A 26,993-nucleotide genomic window follows, 5' to 3' on the forward strand; every position below is an offset into this window, starting at 1 on the left:
TGGAACTGCACCCCAACATGGAGCCAGCACTTATAGATGAAAAGAGGAAGAAAGGGAAGAAAATTAGAAGAGACCGGAGTGGAACTGTGCAGAAACAGTTTAATACCAAAGGTATTCAGGGATATGGGCCAAAGGCAGGTATATGGAGTTAGATCACAGATCAGCCATGATCTTATCAAATGGCGGAGCAGGGACGAGGGGCTGAATGGCCTACTCCTGTTCCTATGTTCCTATGTTCCTAACCTGGTAGCATTACCTAACCGAATAATGACCAGAACAGGCTGCGGTTATGGTAGTGAGGGTTAAATTTCGTGGGCTTCACTTCTGGCAAGGAGCCTCGCTCGAAGAAATGAATCACCAGAAAATCAGGAGTGACGCAAATCAGGCCCATGACTTTCCAATCTGCGATTTTTTTTTTATTCGTTCGTGGCAAGGCCAGCATTTATTGTCCATCTCTAATTTCCCTTGAGAAGGTGGTGGTGAGCCGCCTTCTTGAACTGCTGTAGTCCGTGTGGTGAAGGTTCTCCCACAGTGCTGTTGGGTAGGAAGTTCCAGGATTTTGACCCAGTGACGATGAAGGAACGGCGATATATTTCCAAGTCGGGATGCTGTGTGACTTGGAGGGGAACGTGCAGGTGGTGTTGTTCCCATGTACCTGCTGCTCTTGTCCTTCTAGGTGGTAGAGGTCGCGGGTTTGGGAGGTGCTGTCTAAGAAGCCTTGGCGAGTTGCTGCAGTGCATCCTGTGGATGGTACACACTGCAGCCACGGTGCGCTGGTGGTGAAGGGAGTGAATGTTTAGGGTGGTGGATGGGGTGCCAATCAAGCGGGCTGCTTTATTCTGGATGGTGTCGAGCTTCTTGAGTGTTGGAGCTGCACTCATCCAGGCAAGTGTAGAGCATTCCATCACACTCCTGACTTGTGCCTTGTAGATGGTGGAAAGGCTTTGGGGAGTCAGGAGTTGAGTCACTCGCCGCAGAATACCCAGCCTCTGACCTGCTCTTGTAGCCACCGTATTTATGTGACTGGTCCAGTTAAGTTTCTGGTCAATGGTGACCCCCAGGATATTGATGGCGGGGGTTTCGGCGATGGTAATGCCGTTGAATGTCAAGGGGAGGTGGTTAGACTCTCTCTTGTTGGAGTTGGTCTGGGCCTCAAGGCCGTCGTGGAGCCTGTGAAATTGACCCTATAATCTGCACGTAAACATTTGATATCTGCACATGCAATACTGTAGGAGAAACTCTCAATGGTGAAATTGACTTTCTTCAAGAATTGCGGCTAATCATACAATATGGCAATGCAGATAAATTCTGATGGAGAACAAGCCATTAGGTAGGGAATGAGTTCAGGAGGCTGTGCTTTCTCCTCTCACTCTGATAAAGCCAATTCTGCTTCCAACGGGATAGAGCCACCTGAATTAATGGGATTCAGTGAGACTGTGATTACCGATAATAATTGCTTCTGAAACGGTTATCATACTGTCAGAGAATTGTATTATGCAATCCCCAGCTAATAGACACAGCCTCCATCTGGTGGAATTGTTATAGCAGGTGCACACAGTGCCTCAGCTCTGCTCAGACTAACTGCCTGGGAGAGTGGAGAGAAAATCAAGAAATCACATTCATTTGATGCCTTATCATGTCTCTCAAAATGTCCGAAATGTATGGTGTACACCTTGGCTCAGTGGTAGCACTCTCGCCTCTCAGTCAGAAGGTTATGGGGTTCAAGTTGAACACATAACGCAGGCTGACACTCCCGTGCAGTGCCAAGGGAGCGCTGCACAGTCGGAGGTGTCTTTTGGATGAGATATTAAACCGAGGTCCCATCTGCCCTCTCAGGCGGACGTAAGTGATCCCATGGCAACCACCCGGTCCAGATGGGATGCACCCTAGGTTACTGAGGGACGTAAGGGTGGAAATTGCAGAGGCTCTGGCCACAATCTTCCAATCCTCCTTAAATATGGGGATGGTGCCAGAGGACTGGAGGATTGCAAATATTACACCCCTGTTCACAAAAGGGAAGAGGGATAAACCCGGCCATTCCGGGCCAGTCAGCCTAACGTCGGCGGTGGGGGAACTTTTAGAGACAATAATCCGGGACAAAATGAATTGTCACTTGGAAAAGCATGGGCTAATAAATGAAAGTCAGCACGGATTTGTTAAAGGAAAATTGTGTTTGACTAACTTGATGTTGTGTACACGGACTTTCAAAAGGCATTTGATAAAGTACCACTTAATAGACTTGTTAACAAAATTAACACCCATGGGATTAAAGGGACAGTGGCAGCGTGGATACAAAATTGGCCAGGGGACAGAAATCAGAGAGCAGTTTTGAACGGTTGTTTCTCAGACTGGAGCGAAGTATACAGTGGTGTTCCCCAGGGGTCGGTATTAGGAGCACTGCTCTTTCTGATATAATGTGGAGATGCCGGTGATGGACTGGGGTTGACAAATGTAAGGAATCTTACAACACCAGGTTATAGTCCAACTGTTTTATTTGAAAATCATAAGCTTTCGGAGGCTCTCTCCTTCGTCAGGTGAGTGTGGGATTCGGATTCCATGGAAGGTTGCCGCATTTATAGTCAGAGAACAATACCTGGTGATTACAGATAATCTTTCCAACTGCCCGTTGTCAAGGCAATCAAAGTGTTCAGACAGTGAGATGTTACCTACAGGACTACCGAATAGACAAACGGCCAGAACAAAAGACAGACAGAGAGAGAGAGAGAAACATCCGAAAGGACGAGAAAGACAGAGAATGACCCGTTGTATTAAAAACAGATAACTTTTTTTCGCTGGTGGGGTTACGTGTAGCGTGACATGAACCCAAGATCCCGGTTGAGGCTGTCCTCATGGGTGCGGAACTTGGCTACCAATTTCTGCTCGACGATTTTGCGTTGTCGTGTGTCTCGAAGGCCGCCTTGGAGAACGCTTACCTGAAGATCGGTGGCTGAATGTCCTTGACTGCTGACGTGTTCCCCGACTGGGAGGGAACCCTCCTGTCTGGCGATTGTTGCGCGGTGTCCGTTCATACGTTGTCGCAGTGTCTGCATGGTCTCGCCAATGTACCATGCTCCGGGGCATCCTTTCCTGCAACGTGTGAGGTAGACAACGTTGGCCGAGTCACAGGAGTATGAACCATGTACCTGGTGGGTGGTGTCCTCTCGTGTGATGGTGGTATCTGTGTTGATGATCTGGCATGTCTTGCAGAGGTTGCCATGGCAGGGTTGTGTGGTGTCGTGGACGCTGTTCTCCTGAAAGCTGGGTAATTTGCTGCTAGCAATGGTCTGTTTGAGGTTGGGTGGCTGTTTGAAGGGGAGTAGTGGAGGTGTGGGGATGGCCATAGCGAGGTGTTCGTCATCATCGATGACATGTTGAAGGCTGCGGAGAACATGGCGTAGTTTCTCCGCTCTGGGGAAGTACTGGACGACGAAGGGTACTCTGTTGGTTGCGTCTCGTGTTAGTCTTCTGAGGAGGTCTATGCAATTTTTCGCTGTGGCCCGTCGGAACTGTCGATCGACGAGTCGAGCATCATATCCCGTTCTTACGAGGGCGTCTTTCAGCGTCTGTAGGTGTCCATCGCGTTCCTCCTCGTCTGAGCAGACCCTGTGTATTCGCAGGGCCTGTCCATAGGGGATGGCCTCTTTGACGTGGTTAGGGTGGGAGCTGGAAAAGTGGAGCACCATGAGGTTGTCCGTGGGCTTGCGGTAGAGTGAGGTGCTGAGGTGCCCGTCTTTGATGGAGATTCGTGTGTCCAAGAAAGAAACCGATTCTGAGGAGTAGTCCATGGTGAGCTTAATGGTGGGATGGAACTTGTTGATGTTATCGTGTAGTCTCTTCAGTGATTCTTCGCCATGGGTCCATAGGAAGAAAATGTCGTCAATGTATCTGGTGTATAGCGTTGGTTGGAGGTCCTATGCAGTGAAGAAGTCCTGCTCGAACTAGTGCATGAAAATGTTGGTGTATTGGGGTGCAAGTTTGGTCCCCATGGCTGTTCCGTGTGTTTGGGTTAAAGATCTGGTTGTCGAAGGTGAAGACATTGTGATCCAGGATGAAGCGGATGAGTTGTAGGATGGTGTCTGGAGATTGGCTGTTGTTGGTGTTGAGTACTGAGGCTGTTGCAGCGATGCCGTCATCGTGGGGGATACTGGTGTAGAGTGCCGAGACGTCCATCGTGGTGAGAAGTGTTCCTGGTTCAACTGGTCCGTGGGTGCTGAGTTTTTGTAGGAAGTCTGTAGTGTCGCGACAGAAGCTGGGGGTTCCCTGTACGATGGGTTTCAGGATGCCCTCGACGTATCCAGAGAGGTTCTCACACAGGGTTCCGTTGCCTGATACGATAGGACGTCCGGGTGTGTTGGCTTTGTGTATCTTTGGGAGGCAGTAGAAGTCTCCCACGTGGGGTGTATGTGGGATGAGAGTGCGTAGGATGCTTTGAAGGTCTGGATCGAAGGTCTTGATCAGTTTATTGAGCTGGTGGGTGTGTTCCTTGGTCGGATCTGCGGGAAACCGTCTGTAGTGTTCCTGGTTGTCCAGTTGTCAGTATGCTCAGACGAGGAGGAACGCGATGGACACCTACAGACGCTGAAAGACGCCCTCGTAAGAACGGGATATGACGCTCGATCCGTTGATCGACAGTTCCGACGGGCCACAGCGAAAAATCGCATAGATCTCCTCAGAAGACTAACACGGGACGCAACCAACAGAGTACCCTTCGTCGTCCAGTACTTCCCCGGAGCGGAGAAACTACGCCATGTTCTCCGCAGCCTTCAACATGTCATCGATGACGACGAGCACCTCGCTAAGGCCATCCCCACACCTCCACTACTCGCCTTCAAACAGCCACCCAATCTCAAACAGACCATCGTTCGCAGCAAATTACCCAGCTTTCAGGAGAACAGCGTCCACAACACCACACAACCCTGCCACGGCAACCTCTGCAAGACATGCCAAATCATCGACACAGATACCACCCATCACACGAGAGGACACCACCCACCAGGTACATGGTTCATACTCCTGTGACTCGGCCAACGTTGTCTACCTCACACGTTGCAGGAAAGGATGCCCCGGTACATTGGCGAGACCATGCAGACACTGCGACAACGGATGAACGGACACCGCGCAACAATCGCCAGACAGGAGGGTTCCCTCCCAGTCGGGGAACACTTCAGCAGTCAAGGACATTCAGCCACCGATCTTCGGGTAAGCGTTCTCCAAGGCGGCCTTCGAGACACACGACAACGCAAAATCGTCGAGCAGAAATTGATAGCCAAGTTCCCCACCCATGAGGACGGCCTCAACCGGGATCTTGGGTTCATGTCACGCTACACGTAACCCCACCAGCGAAAAAAAGTTATCTGTTTTTAATACAACGGGTCATTCTCTGTCTTTCTCGTCCTTTCGGATGTTTCTATCTCTCTCTCTGTCTGTCTTTTGTTCTGGCCGTTTGTGTATTCGGTAGTCCTGTAGGTAACATCTCTCTGTCTGAACACTTTGATTGCCTTGACAACGGGCAGTTGGAAAGATTATCTGTAATCACCAGGTATTGTTCTCTGACTATAAATGCGGCAACCTTCCATGGAATCCGAATCCCACACTCACCTGACGAAGGAGAAAGCCTCCGAAAGCTTGTGATTTTCAAATAAAAGAGTTGGGCTATAACCTGGTGTTGTAAGATTCCTTACATCTTTCTGATATATATTAATGATCTAGACTTGGGTATAGAGGATATAATTTCAAAGTTTGCAGATGTCACGAAACTCAGAAATGTAATAAACAATGTGGAGGATAGTAACAGACTTCATGAGGAGATAGTCAGACTGGTGAAATGGGCAGACACATGGACAGATGAAATTTAACGCAGAGAAGTGTGAATTGATGTATTTTGGTAGGAAAAATGAGGAGAGGCAATATAAACTAAATGGTACAATTTTAATGGGGTGCAGGAACAGGGAGATCTGGGAATGCACATACACAAATCTTTGAAGGTGGCAGGACAAGTTGAGGAGGCTGTTAAAAAAGCATATCGGATTCTGGTTTTTGATTAATAGAGGCATAGAGTACAAAAGCAAGGAAGTTATGCTAAACCTTTATAAAACACTGGTTAGGCCTCAGCTGGAGTATTGTGTTCAATTCTGGGCACCACACTTTAGGAAGGATGTCAAGGCCTTGGAGAGGGTGCAGAAGAGATTTACTAGAATGGTACCAGTTACATGGCAAGCCTGGAGAAGCTGGGATTGCTCTCCTCAATACAGAGAAGGTTAAGAGGAGATTTAATAGTGATGTTCAGAATCATGAATGGTTTTGACAGAGTAAATAAGGAGAAATTGCTTCCAATGGCAGAAGGGTCGGTAACCAGAGGACACAGATTTAAGGTAATTGGCAAAAGAACCAGAGGCGACATGAGGAAACATTTTTTTAGGCAGTGAGTTGTTATGATCTGGAATGCGCTGCCTGAAAGGGCGGTGGAAGCAGATTCAATAGTAACTTTCAAAAGGGAATTGGGTAATTACTTGAAGGGGAAATATTTACAGGGCTATGGGGAAGAGCAGGGTAATGGGACTAAATGGATAGCTGTTTCACAGAGCCGGCACAGGCCCGGTGAGCCGAATGGCCTTCTCCTGTGCTGTACCTACTATAATACTATGATAAGAGCAGGGGACTTCTCCCTGGTGAACTGGCCAATATTTATCTCTCAACCAACATCACTGAAAAAAACAGAGTATCTGGTCATTATCACATTGCTGTTTGTGGGACCTTGCTGTGCGCAAATTAGCTGCCGCGTTTCCTACATTACAACAGTGACTACATTTCAAAAATACTTAATTAGCCATAAAGCACTTTGGCATTTCCAGAGGTTGTGATAGGCGTTATATAAACGCAAGTCTTTCTTTCAATTTATTTCCCAATGTGTCGTAATCATTGTTCTATATAACTCTGCGTGAGCATTTTGTTTTCTTGAAAGATGCTCCAAGGACCTGTTCGTCTATTCTGTTTATCCTGTGCTGTATATTTTTTTTTTACCCTCTCTGCTGACATGTACTGTATTGAAATTGAAAACAATAAATCAAGCTTCATAAATAAATCCACCAATGCAAAAAATGCCCGGAGGCCCGGAGCTATTTATAGACAATGGTGACGCTGTCAAAATTGGAATCAAAATGCTAATTTTAGCTGGCGAGCACCGAGGGGGAACGAGGCATTAACATGTCTAAAATGGCAGCTGGCAAGGCTTCCCTTAGGAGGCACATGCAGAGAGCAGGCGGTGCACGCAGTTTGTCCCACAGTTTGCCAGTATTCAATGATCATTTGCTCCGGGCATCGGCTCCCCCTCTTAACTAGTCAGGCAGAGAAAAAAGAGGTAGCTTAGTTTGCAATAGACGGTCACGCATGATCAGGAGAGCGTCCAGCCAGGTAAGTCACTGCAACATGGCCATTTGTCGCATCTGCAGTACGTGTTAGTTCACTGGTTTAAAAGCTTTCAATGGTAGGTGTCTGCTAATGCAGGCTTTACAGCCACATGGAAGTCTTAAAGGGGCCACCTGCCTCTAAATGAAAAAAAATAGAACATTTTGCAAGTTTTCTTTTGGTTGCTGGCCAAACACAGCGATGGAATGACGTAACATAGTAACATTAGGAACAGGTGTAGACCATTCAGTCCCTCGGGTCTGCTCCGCCATTCAATTAGATCATGGCTGTTCTTTACCTCCACTGCATTTTCCCGCCTTTGCTCCATATCACCTTGATAACTTTACCTAACAAAAATCTATTGATCTCAGTCCTGAAAATTTAAATTGAACCAACATCAACAACAATAAGATGCATTTATATAGTACCTTTAACGTAGTAAAATGTCCCAAGGCGCTTCACAGGAACGATTATCAAACAAAATTTGACGCTGAGCCACATAAGGAGATATTAGGACAGGTGACCAAAAGCTTGGTCAAAGAGATAAGTTTTAAGGAGCGTCTTAAAGGAGGAGAGAGAGGTAGAGAGGTGGAGAGATTTAGGGAGGGAATTCCAGAGCTTAGGGCGAAGGCAGCTGAAGGAACGGCCGCCAATGGTGGAGTGATGAAGTTCGGGGATGTGTAAGAGCATCCACAGCCTTTTGGGGGATCAAGTTCCAGATTTCGGGAAAATTAAGGGGAAAATTACCTTTTCTAAGCCTGATAATGCTCCCAACCCTCAGTGTTTGATTAAAAATATGAAGAGCAAACAAAAACAGATGGATGCTAATTAGATTAATTATGAATATTTTCTAAGCTGGAGCCCAGTTGACGTGACTCACTGTATATAGAATGGGGCATTCTTTTCTCAGGCCTTTACTTTGATGCTACTGTGCCACTGATTTAGAGGCGCAGATGTAGGAAAAGTAAAACAGGCATCAATGAGAAACATAGCCAAGTGTAAAATAATGCGAGTACCAGGAATTACCATGAGGTGGAGTAAAATTCCCTGCTTTAGCTGCCTGCATAATCCCAGTGCTGCTATCCCATTGGAATTCAGATTCATGTCAGCAATCAGAAACATATGGACTAACAGATCAGCACGAGCATTTCTTGGCAATGACTCAGTCAGTGTCACAGATAAAACGATCCTAGGAAATCATGAATATACATTAAAAGCAGCCTTACTTAAAAGCCTTCTTGACAGGACACAGGTGGATGGGAATGTGATCACAACGTTCCCAGATTACAAAAGCAAAATACTGCGGATGCTGGAAATCTGAAATAAAAACAGAAAATGCTGGAGAAGCTCAGCAAGTGAGGCAGCATCTGTGGAGAAAGAAACAGAGTTAACGATTCAGGTCGAAGATCTCTCGTCAGAACTGGACGATGTTAAAAGAGTTAAAGTTTTTGAGCAAATACAGAGCCAGGGAAAGGGGGGGAGGGAAGGAGGGGAGGGGAGGAAAGAACAAAAGGGACGGTCTTTGATTGGTGTAGAGGGCACGAGGGATTAAATGATAAAACGGATGATGGTGCAAGGCAAGGAAGGTGGTAATGGGACAGGTTAAGAAATAAAAGATTGATCAGTAGCAGTTGTAAATGGCAACAGCAGAACCATTACCAGCATTAGCCGACTGAAAAAATGGGAGCAGTGGTTATGATCTGAAGTTATTGAAATCAATATTGAGTCCAGAAGATTGTAAAGTGCCTAATCGAATATTCCTTGAGCTTCCGTTGAGCTTCATTGGAACAGTGTAAGAGGCTGAGGACAGAGAGGTCAAGTGGGAGTGGGACGGGGAATTAAAATGGCAAACAACCGGCAGGTCAGGGTCACGCTTGTGGACTGATTGGAGGTGTTCAGCAAAGCGATCACCCAATCTGCGTTTGGTCTCCCCAGTGTAGAGGAGACCGCAGCGTGAGCAGCGGATACAGTATAGTAAATTGAAAGAAGTACAAGTAAATCACTGTTTCACCTGGAAGGAGTGATTGGGGCCCTGGACGGTGGGAAGGGAGATGGGGAAGTGGCAGGTGCTGCATCTCCTGCGCTCACATGGGGAGGAGATGGGGAGGAGAGGGTGTGTTGGGGTTGATGGAAGAGTGGACCAGGGTGACGTGGAGGGAGCAGTCCCCTCAGAATGCTGAGAGGGGAGGGGAGGGGAAGATGTGTTTGGTGGTGGGATCGTGCTGGAGGTGGCGGAAATGGTGCAGGATGATATGTTGAATGCGGAGGCTGGTGGGGTGGAAGGTGAGGACAAGGGCCTATCATGGTTCTGGGAGGGAAGGGAAGGGGTGAGGGCAGAAGTGCGGGAAATAGGACGGACACGGTCGAGGGCCCTGTCAGCTACAGTGGAGGGGAATCCTCGGTTGAGGAAAAAGGAAGACATATTGAAAGCACAGGTGCAGAAGGTGGTATCGTCAGAACAGATGCAACGGAGACGGAGAAACTGGGAGAAGGGAATAGAGTCCTTACAGAAAGCGAGGTGGGAGGAGGTGTAATCAAGGTAGCTGTGGGAGTCGGTGGGCTTATAATAGATACTGGTTACAACTGGGTGACAATGACATTTATTTTGCCTGAAACAGGCTTGAGGCTGCTTAAATATGCAAATCGGGGTCTTACACCGGTTATAAGCCCTTGATTGCAAAATTCGGCTACAAACGGGTGGAGCCTGCACCAAGCACACGCTCTGCCCAGTAATAGCAGGTGTTGAGCAGTGTAACCAAAGACCCTTAAAGGAGCCAGTTGGAGCCGCTCAAAAGAAATGCCCAGGAAATAGAGAGTTGTTATTTTTTGAGGGCCCAGGAAAAGCAGGGACGCTCCTCCAGGGCCCACCAAATAAAACCCCAGGTCACTGCCAGCCTGGGTTCTCCGCCCACCCCTCCATGGCCTCGCCCCTCTCTGTAACCTCCTCCAGCCCTACAACCCTCCAAGATTTCTGCGTTCCTCCAATTCTTGCCTCTTGTGCATCCCCGATTTTAATCGTTCCACCATTGGCGGCCGTGCCTTCAGCTGCCTAGGCCCTAAGCTCTGGAATTCCTTCCCTAAACCTCTCCGCCTCTCTACTTCCCTCTCCTCCTTTAAGAAGCTCCTTAAAACCTACCTCTTTGACTAAGCTTTTGGTCACCTGTCCTAATATCTCCTTATGTGGCTCGGTGTCAAATTTTGTTTGATAATTGCCCCTGTGAGGCGCCATGGGACGTTTTATCACGTTAAAGGCGCTATATAAATGCAAGTTGTTGTTGTAGTAGTAGTAGTAGTAGTAGTTGTTGTTTGAGGACTAAATGATGGCCAGGGCACTGAGGGAACTCCCATTGTCCTTCTTTGAATAGTGCCATGAGATCTTTTATGTCTCACCTGAACAGGTAGATGGGGCTTCAGTTTATCTAAAAGAAAGCATCTCCAATAATGCAGCACCCTCTCCGCATTGCACTGAAGTGTCAGCCTGGATTACATGGTCGATCCTTCGATGGGGCTTGAGCCCACAGCCTTCTGATCCAGAAGAGAGGATGATCTCATTGGGCCACAGCTGAGCCCCAGTTGCAAATCTTACCCCGCTGGCTCCAAAGTTGGGAGACTTCTGAATCCAAAACCTGAAATGATCTGGATATTTCTTCTTTGTCAATATGATTGATTTAGATAAGGAAAGTTGGAATTTTCCCTAATGAAGTGCTAATGGTAGAATTAAAGGCCACTGCGATTGTTGCCCTGATGTGGCTGGTGCTTTGTGGCTCAATTATATAAAGCACAACTTCCTTTGAATATAGGAGGATTATTCAACCATAAGATGCAGCAAATTCATTCAGTGTGGTTTATAGCTGACAAACATGTCCATTAAAACCAGACTCAAGCGTGCCAGTTCATAGGGAATAACTCAACTCCCACTTGGAATTAGCAGTAATGACTTTCTGGAAATCAATACGCCCTAATGGTTTATTTTTACCCAGAAACGTTCTCTTTAACTGAGCTCGCATTCGGTCCCATTTGGATTCCGCAAATAAATTAACCTTCCGGCAATTTGGAGGAAGTTTAGCATCCACTGGGATCTGCCTTCCTTGTCTATTCTGATGATGCAGTCAGGAAATGAGATTTGCAAACTCCTGTAGCCGCTCCATGCTGCACCAGATTTAGCCGCATTGGCTGATTCTCCGAGTTCACGCTGCCTGCAGTCAGGCTGCATGCACCAGGAAATCGCTAGAGCACGGCTCGTGTCAACCATGGCTCAAGGGGGTAGCACTCTCGCCTCTGAGTCAGAAGATAGTGGATTCGCAGTCCCCACTCCAGAGACTTGAGCACATAACCCAGGCTGACACTCCCAGTGCAGTACTGAGGGAGTGTTGCACTGTCAGAGGTGCCGTCTTTCGGATGAGATGTTAAACTGAGGCCCTGTCTGCCCTCTCAGGTGGATGTAAAAGATTCCATGGCATTATTTCAAAGAAGAGCAGGGGAGTTCTCCCTGGTGTCCTGGCTAATATTCACCCCTCAACCTACATCAAAAGGCCTTCGATAAGGTACCACATTGTAGACTCATGGCTAAGGTCAGAGCATGTGGAGACAGTGGTGTTAACTGTATCCATGTGACCAATTAGTGTTAATAATTGACACTAATTGATCACATGGATACAATTAACAAGAGGACAGGTAGTAGAATGGACAGCAAGTTGGCTACAAAACAGATAACAGAGAGTACGGGTTAAGGGTAGCTATTCAGAATGGCAAAAGGTGGGAAGTGATGTTCCACAGGGATCGGTGCTGGGACCACTGTTGTTCACAATTTATATTACTGATTTGGATTTGGGAACCGGAAGTACAATTTCAAAATTTGCGGATGACACCAAGTTGGGGGTATAGTTAAAACAAAGGAAGGATGTGTCAAAATGTAAGACTTAGAGAATGGGCGTGTAATTGGCAAATGAATGTCAACATTGATAAGTGTGAGGTGGTGGATTTTGAGAGAAGAATAAGGGGCCCAGATACACTTGGATAATAAGAGTCTAAATGGGGTAGAGGAGCAGAGGGATCTAGGGGTACAGATACACAAATCACTAAAAGTAGCAGCGCAGGTTAATAAGGCCATAAAAAAAAGCAAACCAAGCACTGGGGTTCATTTCTAGAGGGATAGCGTTGAAAAGCAAATAAGTTATGTTAAACTTGTATAGAACCTTGGTTAGACCACACTTGGAGTATTGTGCACAGTTCTGGTCTCCATATTATAGAAAGGATATAGAGGCACTGGACAGGATGTAAAATAAATATTCACAAGGATTGCACCAGAACTGAGAGGATATCCTCATCAGGAAAGGCTGAATAGGCTGGGGCTCTTTTCTCTAGAAAATAGAAGGCTGGGGGGTGACCTGATAGAGGTCTTTAAGATATTGATAGGGTTTGAAAGGGCAGACGAAGAGAAAATGTTTGCACTTGTGGGGGAGTCCAAAACTAGAGGTCATAAATATAAAATAGTCGCTGATAAATCCAATAGGAAATGCAGGAGAAACTTCTTTATCCAAAAAGTGGTAAGAATGTGGAACTCGCTACCACAGGGAGTAGTTGAGGCAAATAGCACAGATGCATTTAAGGGGAAACTAAATTAGCACACGAGGGAGAAAGGAATAGAAGAGTATCCTGACAGGGTTAGATGAAGTAGGGAGGGAGGAGGCTTGTTTGGAGCATAAACGCCAGCATGGACCAATTGGGCCGAGTGGCCTGTTTCTGTGCTGTAGTTTTGATGTAACTTGATGTAATATCAATAAAAACGGATTATTTGGTCATTATCTCATTGCTGTTTGTGGGATCTTGCTGTGCGCAAATTGGCTGCTGTGTTTCCTACATTTTCAACAGCGACTACACTTCATAAAAGTACTTAATTGGCTGTGAAGCGCTTTGGGATGTTTTGAGGTCGTGAAAGGCGCTGTATAAATGCAAGTCTTTCTTCGAATCATAGAATGGTCACAGCACAGAAGGAGGCCATTTGGCCCATCGAGCCCGTACCGGCATTTCTTTACGCCAATAATGGGTGGAAAATTGCAGGAAGTGCGCCCGTGATTTCCTGACTTCCACAACCAGAGGGCGAGGCTCCCACCGGCAATGCAAACTCGTACCCTTTAAATACAATTTGGGTGTCTTCCCTCAAGTTTGGTGCAGCACTCATTTCCTAGTTGAGAGCGAGAAAGGCAACCCCACTCGGCCCAAAGGGCCTGTAGCCCCCGGAAGGTTGTTACTCAACTCTTCCAGGAGTCTGCATAACCACGGCACATGGATTAAGCAATCAAGAGATTCAAGGCCCAGGAGAAGCACAGTGGGAATCAGCGGGAACAGCTTTAGACTGTGGCCACCTTGTTTCCTCGGCAGCATAAATTTCGAATGTCATCAGGAGAAGCTCGATAGACTGCATTCACGGAGCCAATTGGAGATTAGACATTAAGGCTGATTGAATCTATCGCTGCACATCCATCTGTGCAGACAAGTCCTGTGGCAGTGCATTCGCCTTATTCTGTAAGGAAGCTAAGTAGGTAGGAATACTCTCAAATCAGTCAATCTGAAGCTTTAAAAGATGATGCTCATAAAGTGATGCCAAGACGTGGATGAGGACACCTTCAGGGTAAATGATGACCCAAACCCAAGTTAGGTGGAGATGTTGAAGGCAAATGGTGAGAATGTGGAGTTTACTACGACATGGAGTAGTTGAGGCAATTAGCATAGATGTATTTAAGGGCAAGCTAGTTAAGTACATGAGGGAGAAAGGAATAGAAGGATATTTTGATAGGGTGAGATGAAATAAATAGAGTGGGAGGAGGCTCATGTGGAGCATAAACCAGCTGGACCTGTTTCTGTGCTGTAAATTATATGTAATTTGAGACGGCCATGTTTTATGCCCTTTGTTTTGGTTGGCAGCTGAGAATGGGTTTGACAGTGATTAACAACCAGGGTATCGCAAATGAACTTTGTCTTTTATTCCTCCAATTTTCTTCCCTACTCTCCTCAAAGTGCTGGCTCTGCACACTTTGCATTGCTGCGCACCACTTGGCAGCACCACAAAACTATCAGGGTGCATTTTCCTGTCCCTGCACCTGAGCCTATTGGATCGCCTGGGCTCAGCGATTACAGGAAAATCTGCCGGGGAAGGAGATCATGCCTGTAGGTGAGCCAGTCCAATCTTCTATCCGTTTAAATGCATGGATGGAAGATTGAGTGGGTTCCATTATGGCTGTTCACTCCTCCCCATTTTCCTGTGGCTCAGTTGGTAGCACTCTCGCCTCTGAATTGGAAGGCTGTAGGTTCATAGTCCCACTTGACTCCAGCGACTTGAGCACAAAAATCTCAGCTGACACTCCCAGTGCAGTACTGAGGTGAGTGCTGCACTGTTGGAGGTGCTGTTTTTCAGATGAGACATTAAATTGAGGCCCCATCTGCCTTCCTAAGTGGACGTAAAAGGTCCCACAGCACTATTTCGAAGAAGAGCAGGGAATTCCCCCCCCCCCCCCCCCCCCCCGGTGTCCTGGCCAATATTTATCCCTCAACCAACATCACTAAAACAGATTATCTGCTCATTATCACATTGCTGTTTGTGGGACCTTGCTGTGTGCAAATTGTTTGCCACATTTCCTACATTGTAACAGTGACTACAATTGAAAAGTACTTCATTGGCTGTAAAGCACTTTGGCACATCCTAAGGTCATGAAAGGCGCTATATAAATGCAAGTCTTTCTTTTTCTTTCTTTCTCCTCTGTTTACTGGACCCCGGCAATAGAGTACACCCCAGTGCTATATCAGGGGGAAATCTACCCCTGACAGGTTTAGTGCCCTGCTGGAACTACATAAAAGCTATTCAACGAAACTAATGACTAGAACCGATCAATGGAACAAGGTGAGAGAATTTCAAAGGAGATCCAACTCTGCCAGCCGGACTTGTTGTCGAATTGTGTATCAGCTATTTCAGTCATTGTCAGGGGCCTGATGCTGTCCCCTTGGTAACTGCCTTCCCTTGTGGTTCTTTGTATCTAAGGAAGACTAGCTGGAATGTCACTGCAGATTGACTGTTTTTGCATTGTGGTTTTTGTTGTTGTGGCTCTTATTTTTCTGTCGTACAATGTCCAGCTTTCTTGTGGGATTATATTGGTCTGTGTGTGTGCCTTTTCATCTTTTCATCATGATGTTTGCTCCTGTATTTCAAGCCATGGTCAAATCTTTATCTGATCTCTCACATGCACATGCATTCACACACAAACTCAACCTAGATTTATGGGTCAAAAGGTCCTAACATGTTGGTAATTAATATAAATTCCATAATAACATTTCAGTCCGTTTATTTAATTTTCATTTCCTATATTACAACAGTAATGCACTTCAAATGTACCTCATTGGCTGTAAAGCAGTTTGGGGCATCCTGAGGTTGTGAAAGGTGCTATATAAATGCAAGTCCTTCTTTCTTTCTTGTTTTTATTTGTAATTATCATAATACATTAACGTCGGTTACAAAATTGCAGGTATAAGAGATTCAGGATCAAAGAAAATTACAGAGTTTATTGGCCTGGAATTTGCTCTTCAAATAACGGTGAAGCTAACAGGGCTCAGCATTATTTCAACGAAAATATAAGAGCTAGTTCTGGAGAACGCACATGCACAGTGAAACGTGGAAATCCGGAACTTGCTCGTCCTGATTCACCAGTGATCTGAAAGCTTCGTGTTAAAGGGACCGCGCCGGCTGAAATCAATGGACCAGTGCCAACTTGCTCTCCTGCCCGGCTGGAAATGAACTAATCTCACCACAAAAAAAGTAGGCTGAGTATTTTTTAGGTCTAAACTAACTTTAAATGGCCTAGTAAGACTGCCAAACAACATCTCTGGCATTGAAAATTAACTTTTAAAAATGTGGAGTCTCATTACTCCTGATTTTAAACGTTTTTGGACATTTTAAATTGTTAAAAACTTTTTCTTTCTGTCTCTTTTATCTCGGTCTTTTAATCTTACCCTCTCTTTATTTCATTTTGTAGTACATTTATCTCATTTTATAGTACATTTACTAACCTTATTGGGCACCTCCTAGTTTTTAGTATGCGCAGCTTATGGACGAGTTTCACTTCCTGGTTCTCACAGCGTGGCTTGCTTCAAGCTGATTTGGTTGAAGGGACATCGAGATCCTTTCCCCGCTCACACAGCCCCGGAAAGAACACTGACGTTTTTTGAACTTGCAGTTGAAGGAAGTTGCCGCCAAAAAGAACGCGGTAACTTAATGGGTGAATTTAAACCTGATGAGCGATGAGCACTGCTGGTTCACTGCTCAGAGCAATTTACGGTATTTTCAGTACAGATAGCTGTATTGCTGCTTTTTTTGCTCTTGACAGTTAGTAGAAATGTTCCTCTTTAGTGAAGCAAGACCTGTATAAGCAGTGGCTCTGGAATAAACTGTGATGGGACTCCAAGTCAGATGTTACCATATGTGGCTTGTCCATTCCCTGCAGTAACAGCTAAGATTGATATTCCTACACTAGGTAAGATTGGTCATTGTCACTGTCACTCAATGTGGGCTTTGCTCAGAAAAGGTTTACATGCGGCAGAGATCTTATTATACCAACACATCCCCCTTTTGGGAAGGAGAGTTCTTTTTGTTTTGTTCATTAACGGGATGTGGCATTCATTGCCCCATCCCTAGTTGCCCTGAAAAAGGTGGTGGTGGGCCTTATGGAACGGTTAGATACAACCGAGGCCACTTAAGAGTCAACCATGTTGGTGTGGGACTGGAGTCATGTGTAGGTCTGACCGGCTAAGGGAGGATGGCAGGTTTCCTTCCCTGAACCAGCTAAAGAGAAGAATTTTTTTTCACGCAGAGGGTGGTGGGGGTCTGGAACTCACTGCTTGTAAGGGTGGTAGAGGCAGAAACCCTCAACTCATATAAAAACTTAGATATGCACTTGAAGTGCTATAACCTACAGGGCTACGGACCAAGTGCTGGAAAGTGGGATTAAGCTGGAAAGCTCTTTTTCAGCAGGCACGGACACGATGGGACGAATGGCCTCCTTCTGTGCCGTAACTTTTTATGATTCTAACCAGCCAGGTTTTTAGCGACAATCCGATGGCTTCATACTTTACTGACGCCAGCTTTTCGTTTCCAGGATTTTTAATGACTGAAGAGCAGAATAGCAGAGGTGGGGGGAGGGAGGGAACCATGGAAAATCTGGCAAAGCGGAGAAGGATCCCGTGGCCCGGGAATGTGGTGGAGGAAAGTCGGGTCCAACTTACCCTGAGTGCACTGCGAGTGTAAAAGCAGGAAGTTAGAAGCTGCATCTCGATGGGGCCTCATTATCATATATGCAAATGAGGCCATTGAGGACTTGATTGCAGCATGGTGGGCTAAAAAAGTGGGAGTGAATTTTGGGGGGATCATTTTTGGAGGCGGAAAACCAGTGCGATGGGCTTCTGCCCCATTTTTTTCTGCCAAAAAAAGGTTATTTCCACTGATTATTTGCTGAAATTATGCTGAAAATAGCTTGAGAACTCTAGGCTAGAATATTAACATGAATATTTTATAATACTCACAGTTATGCAGCATATTGCAACTATCCTCACAATGTTATTATCGGTTCTTGGCCCAACAACAGTGAACAAGCATGACAGAGTGCAGATAATTGACTGTAATTATAACCCGACCATACGAAAACCAAGATACAAGCAAACAAGAGGCTCTGCGTCACCAAGACCGCCTACTTCCACCTCCGTAATATCACCCATGTCCGCCCCTGCCTTAGCCCATCTGCTGCTGAAACCCTCATCCATTCATTTGTTACCTCTACACTTGACTATTCCAGTGCTCTCCTGGCTGGGCCTTCCATCTTCCACCATCCGTAAACTTGAGCAAATCCAAATCTCTGCTGCCCGTATCCCAACTTGCACCAAGTCCCGTTCAGCTATCGCCCTCTGTGCTTGTTGACTTACATTGGCTCCCGGTCTCTGAATGCCTCGAATTTAAAATTGTCATCCTCGTGTTCAAATTCCCCCATAGCCTTGTCCCTCCCTATCTCCCCTCCCTATCTCTGTAACCTCCTCCAGTCCTATAACCCTCCGCGATTGCTGCGTTCCTCCAACTCTGGACTTTTGCGTTTCCCCAACTTCCTTTGCCCCACCATTGGCGGCCATGCCTTCAGCCGTCTGGGCACTTAATTCTGGAACTCCCTCCCTAAACCTCTCCGCCTCTCTGCCTCTCTCTCCTTCTTTAAGACGCTGCTTAAATCTACCTCTTCGACCAAGTGTTTGGTCACCTGTCTTAATGTCCGCATCTTTGGCTTGGTGTCAAATTTTGTCTGATTACACTCCTGTAAAGTGCCTCGGGATGTTTTACTATGTTAAAAGTGCTTTATAAATGCAAGTTGTTATAGTTGAGAATTAGTAGCCTCTTCTCAAATAAGAAAAGTAAAGCAAAATCTTGGGACACTGAAGAAGAAGGAGAAGGTGCTCGCAGTAAGCCATGTACAAATTGTCAAATTGTTTTTGTTTTATTCTGAATATCATAGAATCATAGAATTGTACAGCACAGAAGGAAGCCATTCGGCCCATCGTGTCTGTGCCAGCCCTTTTTACAAAACTATCCAATTGGTCCGACTCCCCTGCAAATTTTTCCTTTCAAGTATTTATCCAATTCCCTTTTGAAAGTTACTATTGCTTCCACCACCCTTTCGGGCAGTACATTCCAGATCATTACATCTTGCTGCGTAAAAAAAATTCTCCTCATCTCCCCTCTGGTTCCTTTGCTAGCCTAATGTTCTAGCCTAGAGTTCTTAAATCTGTGTCCTCTGGTTACTGACCCACTCACTAGTAGAAACCAGTTTCTCTCTTCTATCAAAACCCCTTCATAATTTTGGACACCTCTATTAAATCTCCCCTTAATTTTCTCTGCTCTAAGGAAAACAACCCCAGTTTTTCTAGTCTCTCCACACATTATACCTCCTTTCCTTTTCCAGAAGGTGCCGACTCATGCTGAGGTCCAAATTCAAGGGCACAGTCGGCTATCTGTTACATGCCTACGTGACCATTCTTCAAGTGTGAAGCTACACTATGAGTGTCAGCAAGCTATTTGACCGTGGGGAGCATCACAGCCCAAACCTGATCGCACTTTCCAGCACAGGGGTAACTTCATGGTGATTAGGAGCAGAAACCGTGTCCAATTTTTTCCCACCTTCTTCAACCAGGGCGCTACAGTTAATTATGCCCCTTTTTGCTGCCCTGCTGAAATCAGAATTGACCCTAGGAGCTCCTTGGTCTGTATGGCTCAGGACCACAGGAGACATTTAGAGCATTGCGTTCAGTTCTGGGCACTGCGCCTCAGGAAGGGTATATTGGCCTTGGAGGGAGTGGTGCACAGATTCATCAGATTGATACCCGGGCAAAAAGGGATATATTGTGAGGACAGGTTGCATAGACTAGGCTCGTATTCCCTTGCATGTAGATGATTAAGGGCTGATCTAATTGAGGTGTTTAAGACGATCAAAGGCGTTGATAGGGTTAGATAGAGAGAGACTATTTCCACTGGTGGGGGAGTCCAGAACAAGGGGGAATAACCTTAAAATCAGAGCTAGGCTGTTCAGGAGTGACGTCAGGAAGCACTTCTTCACACAAAGGGGGGTGGAAATCTGGAACTTACTCCCCCAAAAGCTGTTGAAGCTGGGGGTGAATTGAAAAATTTTTGTTAGGCAATGGTATTAAGGGTTACGGAACCAAAGCAGGTAAATGGAGTTAAGATACAGATCAGCCACAATCTAATCGAATGGCGGAACAGGCTCGAGGGGCTGAATGGCCTGTTCCTATGTTCCGACGAGAGTTCATTATTTTACCTACCCACCATTGGAGCTGCTTGCCCCTGTTTTCTTGAGTAAAGGCTCTTTCTCCAGCCAAGTCCTTTTGATTGTTCCCTTTGTGTGTTGTGTAACAGGTTTCAACCCAGGGCATTGAAGAATGTGAAGTTTCAGTAAATACAGGTCATATGACCCTTGAAATGGCATCATTCCACAACACTTGTCAGCATGGGCACTTAGCAACTTTTAGCTGTGAATGCAGAGCCAAGCAAATTTATTAAGCGTGGGAAAACAAGTCTCGAAAGTTTTAGCGAAAGCAGAAAACAAGCTCACAAATTTTGCAGGAAACAAAGCTTTCAGAATCAAGGTTAAGATCTCAAGTTGTCTTCCCAAGCTGAAATTCCAGCAACATCATGAACAGCAACAACTTGCATTTATCTAATGCCCTTAATGTAAAGACTATCCCACGACACGTCAAGAAAGGCGGAGGTTAGGAGAGTCGGCCATAGGCTTGGATGAAGAGACAGGTTTTGAGAAGGTTTTAAAAGGAGAGGAGGGAGGTGGAGAGGGGGAGATGTTTAGGGAATGGGATTCCAGAGAGTAGGACCTGGGCAGCTAAAGGTTTTGTCACGAATGGTGGGGCAGAGAAGGTTGGGGGGGTGACGGGACGTATAACAGGTCAAATTCAGAGGAATAGAGTCTCCATGAGTGGGGACATAAGGCTGGAGCAGATGCAGAGATCGGGTGGTGTGAGGCCATGAAGCGATTCAAAGATGAGATGGGGAGACAATGTAGGTCAGTGAGAACAGGGATGATGGGTGAGTGGGACTTAGTAAGGGACAGGGTACATGTGGCAGAATTTAAGACAAGCTGAAGTTCATGGGTTTGGAGGATGGGAGGGCAACAAGGAGAGTATTGGTGCGGTCAAGTCCGGATGTTACAAACACATGCATAAGGGTTTCAGTGGCAAAGGGGCTGAGGTAGGGGTGAGGACAATCAATGATACACAGGTGGAAGTAAGTCAAGCCATGCACATCCTTGGTCACTGAGAGACAACATGGCCTCAACCAGTCATTGCAAAAACACACACGGGCATTTCCTCTGCTGGCTACTTTAGAACAATCAAGCTCCATCTTTAGAACTCCAGCTGTAACTGTCACACATACACACAAATGCAATACACACACATATACAACACGTGCACAACACACACATATAAACACATACACACAACACACACACATGCACACACTCTCACACATACACGCATATATACACACACAAACAAAAACATAAGTTTTTTAAAATTCGTTCATGGGATGTGGGCGTCGCTGGCAAGACCAGCATTTATTGCCCATCCCTAATTGCCCTTGAGAAGGTGGTGGTGAGCCGCCTTCTTGAACTGCTGCAGTCCATGTGGCAAAGGTTCTCCCACAGTGCTGTTAGGAAGGGAGTGCCAGGATTTTGACCCAGCGACGATGAAGGAACGGCGATATATTTCCAAGACGGGATGGTGTGAGACTTGGACGGGAATGTGCAGGTGATGTTGTTCCCATGTGCCTGCTGCCCTTGTCCTTCTAGGTGGTAGAGGTCGCGGGTTTGGGAGGTACTGTCGAAGAAGCCTTGGCTGCAGTGCATCCTGTGGATGGTACACACTGCAGCCATGGTGCGCCGGTGGTGAAAGGAATGAATGATTAGGGCAGTGGATGGTGTGCCAATCAAGCGGGCTGCTTTGTCCTGGATGGTGTCGAGCTTCTTGAGTGTTGTTGGAGCTGCACTCATTCAGGCAAGTGGAGAGTATTCCATCACACTCCTGACTTGTGCCTTGTAGATGGTGGAAAGGCTTTGGGGAGTCAGGAGGTGAGTCACTCGCCGCAGAATACCCAGCCTCTGACCTGCTCTTGTAGCCACAGTATTTATGTGGCTGGTCCAGTTAAGTTTCTGGTCAATGCTGACCCCCAGGATGTTGATGGTGGGGGATTCGGCGATGGTAATGCCGTTGAATGTCAAGGGGAGGTGGTTAGACTCTCTCTTGTTGGAGATGGTCATTGCCTGGCACTTGTCTGGCACGAATGTTACTTGCCACTTATCAGCCCAAGCCTGGATGTTGTCCAAGTCTTGCTGCATGCGGGCACGGACTGCTTCATTATCTGAGGGGTTGCGAATGGAACTGAACACTGTGCAATCATCAGCGAACATCCCCATTTCTGACCTTATGATGGAGGGAAGGTCATTAATGAAGCAGCTGAAGATGGTTGGGCATAGGACACTGCCTTGAGGAACTCCTGCAGCAATGTCCTGGGGCTGAGATGATTGGCCTCCAACACCCACCACCATCTTCCTTTGTGCTAGGTATGACTCCAGCCATTGGAGAGTTTTCCCCCTGATTCCCATTGACTTCAATTTTACTTGGGCTCCTTGGTGCCACACTCAATCAAATGCTGCCTTGATGTCAAGTGCAGTCACTCTCATCTCACCTCTGGAATTCATCTCTTTTGTCCATGTTTGGACCAAGGCTGAAATGAGGTCTGGATCTGAGTGGTCCTGGCGGAACCCAAACTGAGCATTGGTGAGCAGATTATTGGTGAGTAAGTGCCGCTTGATAGCACTGTCGACAACACGTTTGCTAATGATTGAGTGTAGACTGATCGGACGGTAATTGGCTGGATTGGATTTGTCCTGCTTTTTGTGGACAGGACATACTTGGGCAATTTTCCACATTGTCGGGTAGATGCCAGTGTTGTAGCTGTACTGGAACAGTTTGGCTAGAGGCGCGGCTAGTTCTGGAGCACAAGTCTTCAGCACTGCAGCCGGGATTTGTCGGGGCCCATAGCCTTTGTTGTATCCAGTGCACTCAGGCATTTCTTGATATCACATGGAGTGAATCGAATTGGCTGAAGACTGGCTTCTGTGATGGTGGGGGTATCGGGAGGAGGCCGAGATGGATCATCCACTCGGTACACGAATGCACATAAAACATACAAATATACATATATAAAGCCCAAAGCTACTTTCAGAGCTTGATGCAAAATAGAACACAAAGGAAGTGAACGCCCTTTCATAACTAACAGCAGGCATTTCAATGCACAAAGTCAATTTTGTACGGTCATCTTATTTTACTCACAAATCATGTTGTGGTAACTGGAAAGCAAATGAAATGTATTGTTGATTATTTCCCTGTTCGATCAATCACATCCATTCTTCAAACTTTACAACAAACTGGCCCTCCTCTCTTCCTGCTTGTTGGCAATTGTAAACAATTTTACAACACCAAGTTATAGTCCAGCAATTTTATTTTAAATTCACAAGCTTTCGGAGGCTTCCCCCTTCGTCAGGTGAACGAGCTTGTTGGCACCAAGCGAACCCTGGTCCTCGCCTGGTGACTGAGAAATGACACGACCGCGGCTCGTCATTGCGATACCCACCCGTAGCTACGACCTCGGCTGGCTCCTTTAGGACCATCTCCTTCTGTTCTTGGTGCGCTGGTTGTAACTGTCACCCTCTGACACCAGCTGCGGTTTTAAGTCACTGGAGTTACAGCCAAACAAACGCACAGCCAGCAAAGGGAACAAAAGCTCAAAGAACGAGCACTTCAAAAGCTAACACAAAAAACAAACAAGAAATGCAGCACAGCCAGAATGAATTTGAATATAGTATCATAGTATGTTACAGCACAGAAGGAGACCATTCAGCCCATCGTGTCTGTGCCGGCTCTTTGAAAGAGATATCCAATTAGTCCCACTTGCCTGCTCTTTCCCCATAGCCCTGTAAATTGATTCCCTTCAAGTATTTATCCAATTCGCTATTTGAAAGTTATTATTGAATCTGCTTCTACGCCCTTTCAGGCAGTGCATTCCAGATCGTAACAACTCGCTGTGTAAAATAATGTTTCCTCATGTCACCTCTGGTTCTTTTGCCGATCACCTTAAATCTGTGTCCTCTGGTTCCCGACCTTTCTGCCACTGGAAACAGTTTCCCTTTATTCAAAACCATTCACGATTTTGAACACCTCTATCAAATCTCCTCTTAACCTTCTCTGTTATGAGGAGAACAACCCCAGTTTCTCCAGTCTCTTCACACAATTGAAGTCCCTCATCCCTGGCACCATTCTAGTAAATCTCCTCTGCACCCTCTCTAAGGCCTTGACATCCTTCCTAAAGTGTGGTGCCCAGAATTGAACACAATACTCCAGCTGAGGCCCAACCAGTGTTTTATAAAGGTTTAGCATAACTTCCTTGCTTTTGTACTCTATGCCTCTATTAATAAAGCCCAGAATCCCATATGCATTTTTAACAGCCTTCTCAACTTGTCCTGCCACCTTCAAAGATTTGTGTACACACATCCCCAGGTCTCTCTGTTCCTGCACCCCCTTTAAAATTGCACCATTTAGTTTATATTGCCTCTCCTCATTCTTCCTACCAAAATGAATCACTTCACACTTCTCCGCATTAAATTTCATCTGCCATGTGTCTGCCCATTTCACCGGTCTGTCTATGTCCTCCTGAAGTCTGCTACTATCCTCCACATTGTTTACTACATTCCCCATCTGCAAATTTTGAAATTATCCTCAGTATACCCAAGTTCAGGTCATTAATATATATCAAATGAGCAGTGGTCCTAATGCTGACCCCTGGGGAGGACCCTCCAGTCTGAGAAACAACCGTTCACCACTACTCTCCCCTTTCTGTCCTCTAGCCAATTTTGTATCCATGCTGCCACTGTCCCTTTAATCCCATGGGCTTTAATTTTGCTAACAAGTCTATTATGTGGTACTTTATCAAATGCCTTTTGAAAGTCCATGTACACAATGTCAACCGTACTACCCTCATCAACCCTCTCCGTTACTGCATCAAAGAATTCAATCAAGTTAGTCAAACACGATTTTCCTTTAAAAAATCCGTGCTGACTTTCATTTATTAGCCCATACTTTTCCAAGTGCCAATTAATTTTGTCCCGGATTATTGTCTCTAAAAGTTTCCCCACCACCAACGTTAGGCTGACTGGCCTGTAATTGTCGGGTTTATCCCTCTCCCCTTTTTTAAACAGGTGATTAACATTTGCAATCCTCCATTCCTCCGGCATCATCCCCATATCTAAGGAGGATTGGAAGATTGTGGCCAGAGCCTCCGCAATTTCCACCCTTACGTCCCTCAGTGACCGAGGATGTATCCCGTCTGGACCGGGTGACTTTTCTACTTTGAGTGCTGCCAATCTTTTAAGTAGCTCCTCTTTATCTGTTTTAGTCCTCTCCAATATCGCTTCTACCTCCTTCTTTACTGCTACACTGGTATGAATAGAAGAACAAGAGGAACATTCTTTTTAGAAATAAGGCAGATTAATTTGGAAGCGATAATCAGACCAAAGCTCAGAAAAGAGATGACTAAAGGAAGCAAGAGAAAAGAGCGAAGATGAAAAAAAAACCTCGCAAATAGCAGAAACGTGAAATAAGTGCTCTCCATGGCGGTGACGGCCGAGTTCCGCGACTACCTCGGGGATTTCATCGAGCGCTATGCGCAGCTGGGCCTCTCGGACGCCGGCCTGAGCTCCGACGAGCCCCGCCGTGCGCTGGAGAGCGAGTTCCTGGTGCGGGAGAACCGCAAGTACTACATGGACCTGAAGGAGAACCAGCGAGGTCGCTTCCTGCGCATCCGCCAGACCTTAAATCGAGGCCCCGGCTTGGGGGGGACGCAAGGCCAGACCATCGCCCTGCCAGCCCAAGGGCTCATCGAGTTCAGAGACGTGCTGGCGAAGCTGATCGACGACTACGGCGTGGACGACGAGCCGTGCGGCCAGTCAGAGTTGCCCGAGGGCACGTCCATCACCGTGGACAGCAAGCGCTTCTTCTTCGACGTGGGCTCCAACAAGTATGGCGTGTTCATGCGAGTGAGTGAGGTGAAGCCCTCTTACAGGATCTCCATCACCATCCCCTATAAAGCCTGGTCCAAGTTCAGCAGCACCTTCAGCAAGTACGCCGAGGAGATGAAGGAGATCCAGAACAAACATCGGGACAAAAGAAAAAAGCAGGAACTAAGTGTCACAAAACATATTTGAAAGTACTTTATCTGAATGCACGTAGCATTCGTAACAAAATGGATGAGTTAATGGCACAAATAACTACGTATGGGTATGATCTTGTGGCCATTACAGAAACATGGCTGCAGGGTGACAACGACTGGGAATTAAATATGCCAGGGTATTTAACAATCAGGAAGGACAGGCAGGAAGGAAGGGGAGGTGGGGTGGCTATGTTAATAAAGGAAGGAATCACTGTAATACAGAGAAATGATATTGGGACAAAGGATCAGGATAATGAAACAGTTTGGGTAGAGATAAGGAATAATAAGGGGCAAAAAACACTCGTGGGCGTAGTATATAGGCCTCCTAATAGTTGCAACTCTGCTGGAAGAAGTATTAATCAGGAAATAGTCGGGGCATGTAATAAGGGAACAGCTATAATTATGGGGGATTTTAACTATCATATTAACTGGACAAATCAAATTGGGCAGGGCAGCCTTGAGGAAGAGTTTATTGAGTGTATTAGGGATGGATTTCTTGAGCAGTATGTAACTGATCCGACAAGGGGGCAAGCAACCTTGGACTTGGTCCTGTGTAATGAGCCAGGATTAATTAATAATGTCCGAGTTAAGGATCCCCTTGGAATGAGTGACCATAACATGGTTAAATTCCATATCCAATTAGAGGGTGAGAAGGTTGGTTCGCAAACAAGCGTACTGAGCTTGAATAAAGGAGACTATGATGGTATGAGGGCGGAAT

General features: G+C 46.2%; 1 protein-coding gene across 1 annotated transcript; it reads left to right on the top strand.

Annotated features, from left to right (window-relative positions):
- The first annotated feature begins 17 nt into the window (after positions 1 to 17).
- On the top strand, positions 18 to 26,270 carry LOC137331746 (transcriptional activator protein Pur-alpha-like). Its single transcript, XM_067995729.1, has 2 exons — positions 18 to 111; positions 25,669 to 26,270. The coding sequence occupies exons 1-2, from the start codon at positions 18 to 20 to the stop codon at positions 26,268 to 26,270; spliced, it is 696 nt and encodes a 231-aa protein (XP_067851830.1).
- Positions 26,271 to 26,993: the final 723 nt, after the last annotated feature.

Source organism: Heptranchias perlo, chromosome 13 (assembly GCF_035084215.1).
Source record: "Heptranchias perlo isolate sHepPer1 chromosome 13, sHepPer1.hap1, whole genome shotgun sequence".
Classification (NCBI taxonomy): Eukaryota; Metazoa; Chordata; class Chondrichthyes; order Hexanchiformes; family Hexanchidae; genus Heptranchias; species Heptranchias perlo.

Bases quoted from the DNA above. Each gene is read 5' to 3' on its own strand.
- LOC137331746 (XM_067995729.1), top strand. From the start codon at position 18: ATGGAGCCAGCACTTATAGATGAAAAGAGGAAGAAAGGGAAGAAAATT. The intron at 112-25,668 runs GTATTCAGGGAT...ACGTGAAATAAG, and splicing joins GAAACAGTTTAATACCAAAG to TGCTCTCCATGGCGGTGACG.